The sequence below is a fragment of the Daucus carota genome, chromosome 1, assembly GCF_001625215.2.
Source record: "Daucus carota subsp. sativus chromosome 1, DH1 v3.0, whole genome shotgun sequence".
Classification (NCBI taxonomy): Eukaryota; Viridiplantae; Streptophyta; class Magnoliopsida; order Apiales; family Apiaceae; genus Daucus; species Daucus carota.
In genome coordinates, this window is record NC_030381.2 from 51,654,596 (window position 1) to 51,667,581 (window position 12,986).

Consider the following 12,986-nt stretch of genomic DNA (forward strand, 5'->3'; position numbering starts at 1 on the left):
ATATTTATTGATTGATAAAATAAAAAAAAATCTGTTATCGGAAATAACTTTTAATCTAATTTAAGATGTAATTTTCAATTTTTTAAAATAATGAAAGAATGACTTATAAATTTTGGTCAAAAATTAGTTAATTTGACCAACAAAAATAGAAATGTAACAATTAAAAAGAGACAGATTTCTAGATATAGTGAAATATATTTGTTTTTACATAAATTTCGGTACCTTACATTGAAAAACAAAATTTCAAGCAAGATGCGGTCAATTTAATAGTCAATTTGTATAGGTGACACATGAATATATAAAAACGTGGTTTTTTGCCGGATTTTTAAGCCGGATTTCTAAGTTTATAAATCATAATTATAATTTATTCGTAATGTTTGTGTAAAAAATTCATAATTCAATTTTCGATTTATAAATTAGAATATGAAAAGTTAAATTCTTATCTCTTTTAATAATTTATTTTTATATTTAAAATTTAATTTGACAAGAATATAAAAATACATTTTAAAATATAATTTAGTATTATATCACTAATTTTTATACATGATAATTTATAAATATCAAAAAAATTATTCAAATACACAAGAAATTCCTACTTATCTCTTGCGTTTTGGAAGTAAGCCGGGCACAAAGTGATTTAGTAGCTTCTGAGACCAACGACGATGCAGGTCCACAGTACGATTAAATTCCAAATTCAATTGGGTGGGGACTTGGAGAAAGAGACAACAACAACAAGATGATGTTTTCACCATTATATGTGACGGGAACTTGGAGATAATGTTGTGAATGCAACATATTACAAACCAAACAAACCATGAACACAAACAACAAGAGACCAAACCCTGCAAATCACACACACATTAGTATCTTCATTCTTGTCAGTTTCATTCACTTGGCTTTACCAACGTTAGTATCTGCATTGAAAGTTGAGCCACTGGTTGGATATGGGTACAAGATCGGGTCGTCGACGGTTAATCCTGGATCATCATTGACTTGTGATCTTCAGCTCATCAACAAGTCCTCTGTTTTTGGATCAGACATTCAGAATCTCAAGCTTGTTGCCAGGTCAGAAAAATGAACTCAAACTGTGGTTATTGGTAGTTTTGTTTATTGGTCAACGCTGATAGAAGCATGTGAAAGAGTTTGTATTGTAGTTATGGGTCCGTATCTCCGGCCACACCAAAGATCTTTGCCTGCCCTCAGCAAAATTAGTTTAAGATTACCTTCGTCTTGTCACAACTTTTAATAAAGGGCTCGGCATATATTTTAAGATTATCTTAATGTATAGTGTTTTAGAAAAAATTCTGAATAAAATTCTAAGATATAAAATTTTATCTAGAAATAAAAATTTTAGTGAAACATTATAAAACTATAACACCCTTATAATAACTTAGAGCATCTCCAAGAGTCTCCTAATTGACTCTTGTATATAATATAAAATATATGGCTCTCAGTGATTTAATACAAAATTAAGAGCATGAACCCCAACAATGCTCTCTATATTTCTTCTATATATCATATTTTATTCATGTTAGGCTCCACTAAAACAAAGATCCAAATTCAAAAGTGGGAATGATTTGGAGGGAAAGAATTTTTTATTGATAAAAATAAGTTAAGAGCCAAGTTGTGACTCCTAGAAGAGAGGAGGGAGAATGGGCTCTTAACTTTTTGAAAAGCCTCTAAGAGTCTCTTGGAGCTCTAATTTATGCATGGCTCTTTATTTTTTCGCTTAAAAACTTGAATAGAGAGCCTCTTGGAGATGCTCTTATGTTATTTAAGTACTTGAGCTTTGGATGTTTTAAAGTTCTAATTCCACTTTCGGAATCGGATCGACCCATTTTGCACCATTTACGGAAAGTACGAATTCTTAGGATCAAACATGTAATTATCTTTTATTTCACTATATTTCCCGGAAAAGATAATATTTTACCAAAAGAATGGATCATCTTGTGTTGTAAATTTTATACTTCATTGACAGGGTTGGTTTTGTGGTCACTGGTCGATCATATTTTCATTTTACAGGGTTGGCTAAAAAATTATAAAAAGCAATGATGCAAGATAAATTCGCATTATCTTATGAATTCGGTGTGTGTGTGTGTGAATATTTAGTATCTAGTCTGATACTAAGTCCGGTGATTTTTGGACAAAAACACAAGTACAAGTTGATCAAAGTCTGGAACTGAATGCAGCTTTGAAACAAAAGATCGCCTAAGAATCAAGATCACTGATGCCAACCAGCAGAGGTGGGAAGTTCCACAACAAGTCCTCCACCGCAATGCACCCTCCTCCCAGGAAAGCCACTCCACCTCGTCGAAAAAGAAGGGCTACACTCTGTCCAGCCCCGCCTCTGACCTCATTTTCACCCTCCACAAGACCACCCCCTTTGGCTTCTCCATTACTCGTCGGTCCTCTGGTGATACCCTCTTCGACACCTCACCAGACCTCTCAAAAGCCAACACCACATTCCTCATTTACAAAGACCAGTTTCTCCAACTCTCCTCAGCTCTCCCTGCTGACAGGTCATTTCTTTATGGCCTTGGAGAGCATACCAAGAGATCATTCTTGATTGAACACAATCAAACTCTTACAATGTGGAATGCTGACATTGCCAGTGCAAATATTGATCTTAATTTATATGGTTCCCATCCATTTTATGTGGATGTCCGGTCTCCAGACTCTGCTGGAAAAGTGGCTGCTGGGATTAGTCATGGGGTCTTGCTGCTTAATAGTAATGGGATGGATATTGAGTACACTGGTGATAGGATTACTTATAAAGTGATTGGTGGAATACTTGATTTGTATTTTTTTGCGGGAGAGTCCCCGGAAAATGTGATTGATCAATACACTGAGCTCATTGGCCGGCCTGCTCCCATGCCCTATTGGTCATTTGGTAAGTTGACATGTTTATAGATGTCAGTGTCTGTCTTTTTCATTTTTTTTCTCTTTCTAATATTGCAATTAGACATATATAATTGTTAAGTAGCATCAGGAGGGTGCATGAAAGGTTTCGACGTATGCAGTCTTACCCTTATGTTTCATGTGAACTAGCAAATTTCAAGTAGAAGATAATGCGTACATCTATGATGCTCCAAACTTTGTTTAGTTTTATCTCTTATCTCTGTTTGAAATAATATTACTCTAAAGTATCATATCATTTGTAGTTTAAATTTAATTTCTCTTATAGGATTTCACCAATGCCGCTATGGCTATGTTGATGTGAATGACCTTGAGGGTGTAGTTGCTGGTTACGCAAAGAGTAGAATCCCACTTGAAGTGATGTGGACAGATATAGACTACATGGATGGCTATAAAGATTTCACTTTCGATCCTAATAACTTTCCTCTAGACAAAATGAGAAAATTCGTCGAAACAATTCACAGCAATGGTCAGAAATATGTGGTCATCGTGGATCCTGGTAAATTTTCTTTTCTAGCTATATTGGTGAAAATATATGCATTTATGTGTGTTTACTATCTAGAGCTGCCTTGTACTCAAGACTGATATTGTAAGTGCTCAACTTAATCATTTTGGCAAATTTTCCATATAGTTCATGATCATTGTACTCTATACAGGAATCAGCACCAACTCAACTTATGATACCTTCATAAGAGGTATGAAAGCTGACATATTTATAAAACGTGATGGTAAGCCTTACCTAGGGAATGTATGGCCAGGTTCGGTATTTTATCCTGATTTTCTTAATCCGCGTGCTGGAATCTTCTGGTCTGATGAAGTTAAGCTATTCCGGGATCTTCTACCTGTTGATGGCATATGGATAGACATGAACGAGCTATCCAATTTCATATCATCTACTCCCCTTCCAAATTCTGCCCTTGATAATCCCCCTTACAAGATCAATAACTCGGGATTTGATAGGCCCATTAATGAGAAAACAGTTGCTGCAACGGCCATACATTTTGGTAATATCACCGAATATAATTCACATAACCTTTATGGATATTTGGAATCCAAAGCTACTAATGAAGCTTTGGTCAAAGCAACTGGGAAAAGGCCGTTTGTTCTTAGTAGGTCAACTTTTGTGGGTTCTGGTAATCACACAGCTCACTGGACCGGAGATAATGCTGCCACCTGGGATGATTTAGCATACACAATTCCGAGCATTTTAAGTTTTGGCATTTTTGGAGTTCCAATGGTTGGGGCTGATATCTGTGGTTTTTCTAAGAACACAACCGAGGAGCTTTGTCAGCGTTGGATTCAGGTAAAACCTCATACCCTTGCTTTATGAATGATTTTCAAGAAATGCTTCACCTTATAAAAAGGCATTTAACAAGCTTTCCACATAACTTACATTACTTTTTTTCATTATTAGAATATATAATTAATTTTGTAAAATCCCCTTTTAAAATTCTCTGTCATTGCCTGGACATAAAGAACTGCATTTATCCTTTATATGTTCTGAATTTGCAGTTAGGAGCCTTTTATCCTTTTGCACGAGACCATTCTGATAAGTTCACTATACGTCAAGAGCTATATCTATGGGATTCAGTTGCTGCAACAGCCAGGAAAGTGCTGGGCCTACGTATGAGATTATTACCATACTTTTACACACTAATGTACGAGGCACACATGAAAGGGGCCCCTATAGCACGACCACTGTTCTTCTCATTCCCTCAAAATATTGCAACTTACAGAATCAATACACAGTTCCTTGTCGGTAAAGGTGTGATGGTGTCCCCTGTGCTGAACTCTGGCGCTGTCACAGTTGATGCATACTTCCCAGCAGGAAACTGGTTCAGCCTCTTCAACTATTCAAAGTCGGTGAGTGTAGACACTGGGAAGTACATCAGGCTAGATGCACCCCGTGATCACATAAATGTGCACATCCGAGAAGGAAACATACTGGCCATGCAGCAAGAAGCTATGACAACTCGCGCTGCTAGAAAGACACCATTCGAGCTATTGGTGATTAACAGCACTGGAAACAGTTCTGGCGAAGTTTTCTTGGATGACGGAGAGGAAGTTGAAATGGGAGGAAAAAGCAGGATGTGGAGTTTTATAAAATTTTCTTTTAACATAAAGGGAAAAACAGCAATAATCAAATCAGAGGTGGTGAATGGAGAGTATGCTCTGAGTCAGAAGTGGATCATAAACAAGGTAACTATACTGGGGCTGAAGAAAAGGGTTAATAGCTTGTATAACAACGAGTTCTATAGCGGCATTACCAGAAAAAGGCTGCTCAGAAACACAACAAGAAGACAGATTGCAGATGACACTAATGGATTTGTTACAATGGAGATCTCAAATCTATCACTACTCATTGGGAAAGAGTTCAAGTTGGAGGTTACACTTTGACCAATACTTATTCACTTAACACTTGTAACGCAATTCTACTCAAATAAACTTTGAATAAGAATATTGCATCAGAAATCATGTTGAAACTCCATCTGTCTTGAAATCAAACGACTGGTAATACTAAGATAAGTTTTCTGGAGAAGAAAATAGTTCAGTGTCACATGTTTAAGAACTTTGCAAATTCAATAAAGAATCATACATCATTTTCGGTCGAAAGGGACTTGAAGCTCCCTTCCATTTCTTCACAATTTTTTTAATTGACACAATACATAACACTAGTTTCATAGCCTTTTTTTTTTTTGATAAACTTCATAGCTTATTTTTAAATTATTTTTTTCTAAATAAAAATTTTGAACATAAATTTTGTTTAGAATCATTTTTAAATAGAGATTTTTTAAAAATTTCTTTTGAAACTAAACGGATCCATACACAGAATATGTATATTATTTATATAACTAAACTATCTATAAAAATTAAATGACATTCTATGTACTCTTTTTATTTTTATTTTTAGAAAATATATCCATCACTGATTTTCATCAAAAATAATTTATTACAATTTTAATTATTTTTTTTTGCTGATATTCATTACATTATCCGGCCTTGTTTTAAATTCCCATCCCATATCGTCCACACATTTTAGCATCAAGTCAGCACTATATCTTGTTTCTCATTTCCCGACAGACTAGTGTAGTGAAGTTAAATTAGGGCACAACTCATCTGAGGAACAAGTTCAACACAACACATCTAAGGTACATTCATCAACTTCACTTCTTCTTACCATATGTATGTATGCTCTGCTTGTTATAATGTGTGCCTCTTTTTCCGGGGACAGACACAAAATATCGCCGGAGAAATTGGTCACAATATGTCATTTTACAATCCAAAACATTAGATCGTTCAGCGTTATTCCTTATTCACTTTAAAATGCTAGATCGTCTAGCGGTTAGTAACTAAACGCTATTAAAGCCGGATCGTCTAGCGTTTTATAGTGATTTTCAGACCTAAATGTAACATGTTAGACCGCTTAGCGTTTTCCTAGTAATTTTTAGACGTAAATGAAAAATGATATAACTTTTTCTATAAAAATCAAAATGTTGGATTATGGCGTTAATAAGTGGTAGTATTTTGGGCATTACTTATGGAAATTGTGACATATGGAGCCTTTTCTCGTGCTCTTTGTACTGTCAGATTAATTTTATCAGTTAATGCTTAGTTGCTTACTGTTACATTATCTTTGTGTCTAGTTTAGCTTTACAATTTCAAGATGGAACCTCCTACTGATTTGTTGGATGAGATACTCTGCCGCCTCCCAGTCAAGTATCTTCTTCGGTGCAGATGTGTGTCGAAAGGATGGTGCTCCCTAATTGATAGCACCCCCTTTGTTAAGAAGCATCTCAACAAGGCCCTTGAGTGCAATGCTGGTGGTCTTATTATTAATGAAGGCGGGAAGTTTTACTTGGCTGAGGATTTTAACTCTGATTTGGATGGTAGTGATGATAATGTTGATGTGGTCGCGGCAGAGATAACTCGTCCACTCAAGACTCGTGTCTCTGGTGCTAATTTTGTGGGTTCTGCTAATGGTTTAGTTTGTGTGTCCAAGAATAAGATGAATGAGTTCTTTATATTTAATCCAGCAACCAGGAAGTCGAGAAAAATACCCAGTGCTCCACGTGAGTTTCCACTTTCGTTTCATATGACGGAGACTTCCTTGTGTGGATTTGGATATGATCAAGTAAATGATGACTATAAAGTTGTGAAGATTGCTGAGTGTTATCTTCAGTTTCGCGGCATAATGGCCTTTGTCTACAGTCTCAAAACAGACTCTTGGAAACGGATTCAGAATGTTCCTAGTAACACTCGGTTCACAGGAAATTGGGGAATGTTTGGAAATGGAGCTCTGCACTGGTTGGCTATCAAGAATCCAGCAAACTGCATAGAAATTGTTGTTGGTTTTGATCTCGGGCTAGAACAGTTCAAGGAGGTCCCTTTTCCTGTTATTGAGGGCCCTTTTGTCAATTTTAATACCAGGAGTCTGGTATCGGATGGAAGTTCCCTTTGTGTTCTTGATATGTACCCTAATTCTCGTATAGATGTGTGGGTGATGATGAATAATTCCGGGGAGGAGAACCTTTGGTCCAAAGCACTTTCTGTGGATAAACACGGGATGCCTGGGTTTTCAAGGTTTGTTAGACCTGTCCATATTTCATGGAGTAGCCAGAGTGTACTCTTAGAGATAGACAGCTCAAGACTTGTGTGGTATGACCTTGAAAGGAAAATGGTCAAGAATGTTAAGGTTCGTGGGATCACAAACCAGTTTGATTCACATATGTATACTCAAAGTCTCATACAGCTCGATGAGGACAATCAGCTGCAGAAGCCTTCACATGACAAGCCACCGAAGGAACAACAAAAGAGAAGGTAAAAAATGTATTGCCGTTTTTTGGCTTGTAGTCTTGTTTATTTTGCATCTGGTGTGTTGTTAGCTTTTGGTCATTTATAAGTCGCATCGACTAGGGCATCATTTTTGTGTGGTGTATATTGCATATGTATTGTTAAACTTAAGCCTATACTTGATATAACAAACAATTATGTACAGATATGATTTGTGGTATATTTTAAGTTTTGCATGGGTTTGGTGGCTCACTATTGTGGTTAAGACTTAGGACTTCTTTTTCTATCTCATTTAAGGTTTTCCTTTTAATTAACTTCAATTCCATGTGATATCTTGATCGGTTATTTATGTTCTGTAATCACTGAGATTGTGAAGTTTGTTTCCTCGGACTCCATTTCCTCTGTGTCCTGACGTCCTGTCTCAGAGCATGAGATGATTCTTCGTGGTTTCCCTAAATTTTGGTTACTTTGATGTGTACACTTGAAACTGGAATAATCATTTACATAATAGAGTGAACTACTAAGCCATATGACTGTCTTTGCTGTAGTGGTTGTACAAAGTTTACATGATCTGTATATTGCACTTTACTTTAGGCATTAAGGTCTGCAAAGAGTTAGGTGAGTGATAATTGTCTTTAGTGTTGCCTACTTCTATCAGAATCACCTTCAGAGAATCAGATTACTGTCAAATTTCCTGTAGTACTTAAAATTGTTTTCTTTAATCTGCAAGTGTTGCCAGCTTTCACCAGTCAAGGAAATCAGATGACAGTATTGTGGGTACTTCGAAAGCTCCAACCTTCCTTTAACTTTCAGCAATTAGAATATAACATTTCCTATTTTATAATTTGATCGGTTTGCTATTTCTGGATTGCATGTGTTTTGTGTGGCATATGAGAAATTTGGTATTATAGTCCTTTGTTAAGCCAGTGTTATATATATTGGCGTGTATCTCTAATTATAAAGGGAGGAATCAGTGTCAAAAAAGAGTAATCAGTGTCTAGTACTCACTAATCTGCATGCTATTTTCTTATTCCCAATTTGCTTACTGACTCGGGATATCTTTTGCTTGATTGTGGTTGACGGATAACTCATTCTGGAACCAATTTTCCTTTTTAAAATCTTTAGCAAGTGTTAACCTTATCTCTTGCAGGGATGATTTCCTCTCCAGGGGATTCAAACTGAGTATCTGAGATCAAGGTAGAACCTCTTTCTTTTGAAGTATTCACTTCTGTAGGTTGTAAACCAGTAAAAGTTTTTCATTATTCAAGAAAACATGAGTAGTTCATATAGTAATCACCTACTGCACAGAAATACACTGTCCACAAAAATTAATTCTTATCGCAACAATATGAACTTGTTTGAGTTTATAATATATTTATCAATAGAAATAATATCAATACTTTGAACTTGTTTCCTAACTAGATGATTTGCTTACAACTTTGTGTTGCAGGACTGCACTAGATGAGAGAAGTAGAGTTGTAGATCGTGTTTGGAACAGAAGGGAGTTAACCTAAGCAATGCATCAGTTGGCGTTCTTGTCATTGTTCATTTCTCCTCCCCTTTTGTTTGTTAACTTTAGTTGTTGGCATTTGTTTGAGTAAACCAAGTACAATGTTAGTTTGAGTATTGAGTTGCTTTAGTTGCTATGATTATGATGTTGAATGATACTGTTACTGGCTTGTTTGATTAATATGACTACCGTGTTTCTTATATGTGCTGAATTTGGATAAATAGCTTTCTTTGGTTACTAGTAGGGCTATATATCCGTCGCTTTAATTCCTTAGGAAGAGATTAACTGGACTTGCATGCACTTTTATGTTGACAGACTACTTCAAACTTGCAGGAGACAAATTAGCTATACCAATAATTATGTTTGTTAAATTTTGTAACAAGTCAATTAATGAGATGCTTACAGCTCATAGTATTTAAGTTAAGTATATTGTTATTTAGACGCTATCCATGAAGTATATTGTTAAGTATTATGTTGTGCAGTTCTAAGATTCACCATGCAGTATATTCCCGCGTATTTATATATGTTTCAAACAGAGATGTTTTTGTTGGGCATGCATGGCTACTGCAGAGACAGGAGCTTCAGTTTTGTCATGTCCAGCCTGTGAGAAATGAGCACTTGCTTGTAGATGCAGACTGGCTAAGCAGCAAAATGCAAATTCATTAGAACTCTCCGAGATTAATAAATTCAAATGAAACACTCATTCACCAAGCAGACGAGAAATGTGAAAATCAAACTAGGTGGTATCGAGCCAAGTAGAATTCCTGGAGAAGGCCTCTCAAGAATCAAGTAGAAAAATAGAGAAATCATGAAAGAAGCTTATAATGTGGAGTTCGACAAACAGCAGCAAAGAACAGAAACTTATCAAGAAATAATGAAAGATGCTTGTTCCCTAGGTTTAGTGCCTTTCGCAGCAAGCAGTTATAACAAGATGGTCTTTCTAGTTTGTGTCTATGGATACACACTAACAACTAATTTTAACTTGAGTGGAATATATTAATTGGTGACTACTTTTAACTTAGGTGGAGTATTTTCATTGGTGTAGATTTTTGAGCTTGTAGTGGAACTTATCTTTATTATTAATAAGATTGGAGCCAATAGGATTCAAACACCTAACTAGAAACTGGTTAGAATATCAGATGAAAAAAATTTACAGCTGGTGCATCAATACAAGAATCTACATGTCGGCGGTAATATCGTAAACCTCCGAGAATATTTCCTGCTTTCGTGTGCTTCAAACTGCAGCCTATATATACCCCTTTTCATGTCATATTCACCACGTTTTATTCATTAGAGCCTCCACAAGTTTTAACACGTTCTTCAATTACACTAGTCGATCGATCTCTCTAGGTTTCACTTTCACTATCATAAATCAGTTATGGCCTTGAAGCTTCCCGCAGGTTTTAAGTTTTGCCCCACTGACAAACAGCTCTTGGAGAATTACTTGAAACCCAAGATTCAGGGCACCCTTTCTTGGGATTTCATCCAGGAGAAGGACATCTACGGTCCCAACGCCACTCCATGGGAGATTTTCGATGACTCGTCCACTCAATGGGTAACCTCTGGTCATCAAAAATCTGTTTATGTGTTTACTCGTTTGACAAGGATGGCGGATAAGGACTCATCGGGTGCGGGTAATGAAGGACACTACGTCAGGAGAGCAGGCTGTGGTACGTGGCATGTTGAAACAGGTCGTAAGACCATCATGGACGATGGAAATAATCCTATTGGGGAGAGGAGGATGTTGGTTTTTCAGATTAATGATGGATTGAACAATGGAGTTACAGAGTACTATTGGAATATGCACGAGTATCTTTTGAAGGGGAATGATGATTATGTGGTTTGTCGGATTACTCTTGATATGTCAAAAACGGCCAAGGTTATAAGCACCCAAGAGGTTTCTGCAAGACGTGGCACGACTAAGTCTAAAGCAAGAAAGAAATCTACTACTACGCGTACTACTGTTGATGAGAGGGAGAAAGCAGTGTTGGTTGATAGTTTCTGCGGTTCAGGAAAGGAGGTGGCGTCGAATATTGATGGTTCTGGTCCTTCTGGATGCAGTTATGAGAATGAGAGATGTCATGGAGAGAGTAATGAGGCGATCTATCAGAATCTGCTGGCCCCCATGAATACCCTTTGTCACGATGGCATGCCACTATATGATTATGTAGGATGGATTCCTACTGTTGAAGAACAAGAGGGATTACAAGTACTCAACGATGATCAGAGACTCAACAATGAAGAAGCTGCCCAACTAGCTGTAATACCTACGGATGAGGGTTCTCAAAACCTGGGGACAGTATTATCAGATTTCAACGGCGGGTCTAATGATGAATTATATTTCGACTTGGATGATATGTTTGGTGCTGATTTCTGGTCAGACATTGACAATGTGCTGATGATGGAGCCCCCACTGCCCAACAGTGACGCATCTTTGGACTTGGTGGGTTTTCTTGATGCTGCTGGTTCTTGGTCAGATAAAATATTGGAGGAAGCGGGGCAAGTCAACAACAATGTGCAGGAGCAACAGCAGCAATGGCAACAGCCTACGCAGAACATGAGTTGCCTGTTAGGGAAAAGGGAATCATTTGAAGCTCAAGAAGCAGCACCTACTAAGAGGCCTCGCATCTGATTTTGACTTGATGTTCTGATTTTATTTTTGGGCTTTCTTGTATAATGACGAAGGTGCTTATTAATCTTGCTGTTTAAGTTCCATGAATACTGATGAACACTGTCACATTGTGTATATGTGATTTCTTTCTTTGTTTATCATGTAATTTGTCATCTTTTCTGGGCTACATTACCATTGTCATCTACATGGTACCATGAACTATTAATGTGTATGACTGTTAAGACTTTTTCCATTACTGATTAATATCTCTTGGTTTACTTGCGTTCTCAGAATGACTGATTTATAGCTTGTCAGCATTACGTTCTCCTTACTGTTGAATACTTTTATATAGTTGTTTAAATCAGAATGACTTAGTTTCCCTTGGTGTTGTCTGCTCTATCTTACAAGTCAGATGATTCTCTTGCGGGTACTTTGGATGTTCCACCCTTTGTTAAAACTGTCTTCTGACATCTACAATTATAAATGTGATAATGGCTTACTTCTTCAGTACTTAAAGCAAGCTGAGAAGTTGTGTTAGTATTTTCTTTTACTTTTATTATGGACGTCGTCTGGCTTATGGGTTTCTGTTTCTGCAATTTCATGTGTTGAGTTGAGACATCTTTTTCTTGACTCTGGTTGATGGACATTCTTTCTGCAGCTAATGTTCTTACTCATATACTTAGGTTGTGTTCACTTGGCATGAATGGAATGGAGGGAGAATAGAATGAATTTTGTACTCTAAAATGGTGTTGCTTAAAGAAAATGTATATATTTTTCATTCCTTCAATCATTCCAATCATACTATTTTAACTATAATTCTAACTCACATGTTTTGGAAGGAATGCTCATTCCATCTCTACATCATGTTATCATGTTTCTTTACCTACTTTCTCACAAGAAATTTAACTACATTCATATTTTGTCCCTATTATTTCATACTTTCTTTTTTTCTCCTTAAAACTTTTATATAATTTTTCATTCCATTCTCCCCTCATTCCTTTCGATGAAGTGAACACAGCCTTAGTAAGTGTTGATTTCATCTCTTGCGGGGATGATTACCTTTCCAGGGGATTCAAACTTAGGCTGTTGCCACTTGAAGGATTAAAATATGAAACAGTAAATAACCAGGTAGAAACTTCTCCAAATCTAACTCGGTTG

The 12,986-nt window shown here is 36.6% G+C and overlaps 2 protein-coding genes across 3 annotated transcripts; both read left to right on the top strand.

Annotated features, from left to right (window-relative positions):
• Nucleotides 1-627: 627 nt before the first annotated feature.
• Nucleotides 628-5,402, top strand: LOC108205405 (alpha-glucosidase). The gene is made up of 5 exons (XM_017375349.2): nt 628-1,065; nt 2,190-2,890; nt 3,185-3,415; nt 3,573-4,219; nt 4,429-5,402. Exons 1-5 carry the CDS (start codon nt 815-817, stop codon nt 5,311-5,313), a joined length of 2,715 nt encoding a protein of 904 aa, XP_017230838.2. The 5' UTR covers nt 628-814; the 3' UTR covers nt 5,314-5,402.
• Nucleotides 5,403-5,935: 533 nt separating this feature from the next.
• LOC108208171 (F-box protein CPR1-like) lies at nt 5,936-9,419 on the top strand. Of its 2 annotated transcripts, none has more exons than XM_017378682.2 (4): nt 5,936-6,065; nt 6,561-7,734; nt 8,858-8,904; nt 9,158-9,419. In XM_017378682.2, exons 2-3 carry the CDS (start codon nt 6,581-6,583, stop codon nt 8,895-8,897), a joined length of 1,194 nt encoding a protein of 397 aa, XP_017234171.1. In that variant the 5' UTR covers nt 5,936-6,065; nt 6,561-6,580; the 3' UTR covers nt 8,898-8,904; nt 9,158-9,419. The 2 variants fall into 2 exon arrangements, with proteins under 2 accessions (XP_017234171.1, XP_017234165.1); XM_017378676.2 differs by having other exon boundaries at nt 5,946-6,065; nt 6,566-7,734.
• Nucleotides 9,420-12,986: the final 3,567 nt, after the last annotated feature.

Coding starts and splice junctions, on each gene's coding strand:
- LOC108205405 (XM_017375349.2), top strand. CDS start 815: ATGAACACAAACAACAAGAGACCAAACCCTGCAAATCACACACACATT. Junction 1,066..2,189: donor AATCTCAAGCTTGTTGCCAG/GTCAGAAAAATG, acceptor AACTGAATGCAG/CTTTGAAACAAAAGATCGCC. Junction 4,220..4,428: donor TTTGTCAGCGTTGGATTCAG/GTAAAACCTCAT, acceptor CTGAATTTGCAG/TTAGGAGCCTTTTATCCTTT.
- LOC108208171 (XM_017378682.2), top strand. CDS start 6,581: ATGGAACCTCCTACTGATTTGTTGGATGAGATACTCTGCCGCCTCCCA. Junction 7,735..8,857: donor AAGGAACAACAAAAGAGAAG/GTAAAAAATGTA, acceptor TATCTCTTGCAG/GGATGATTTCCTCTCCAGGG.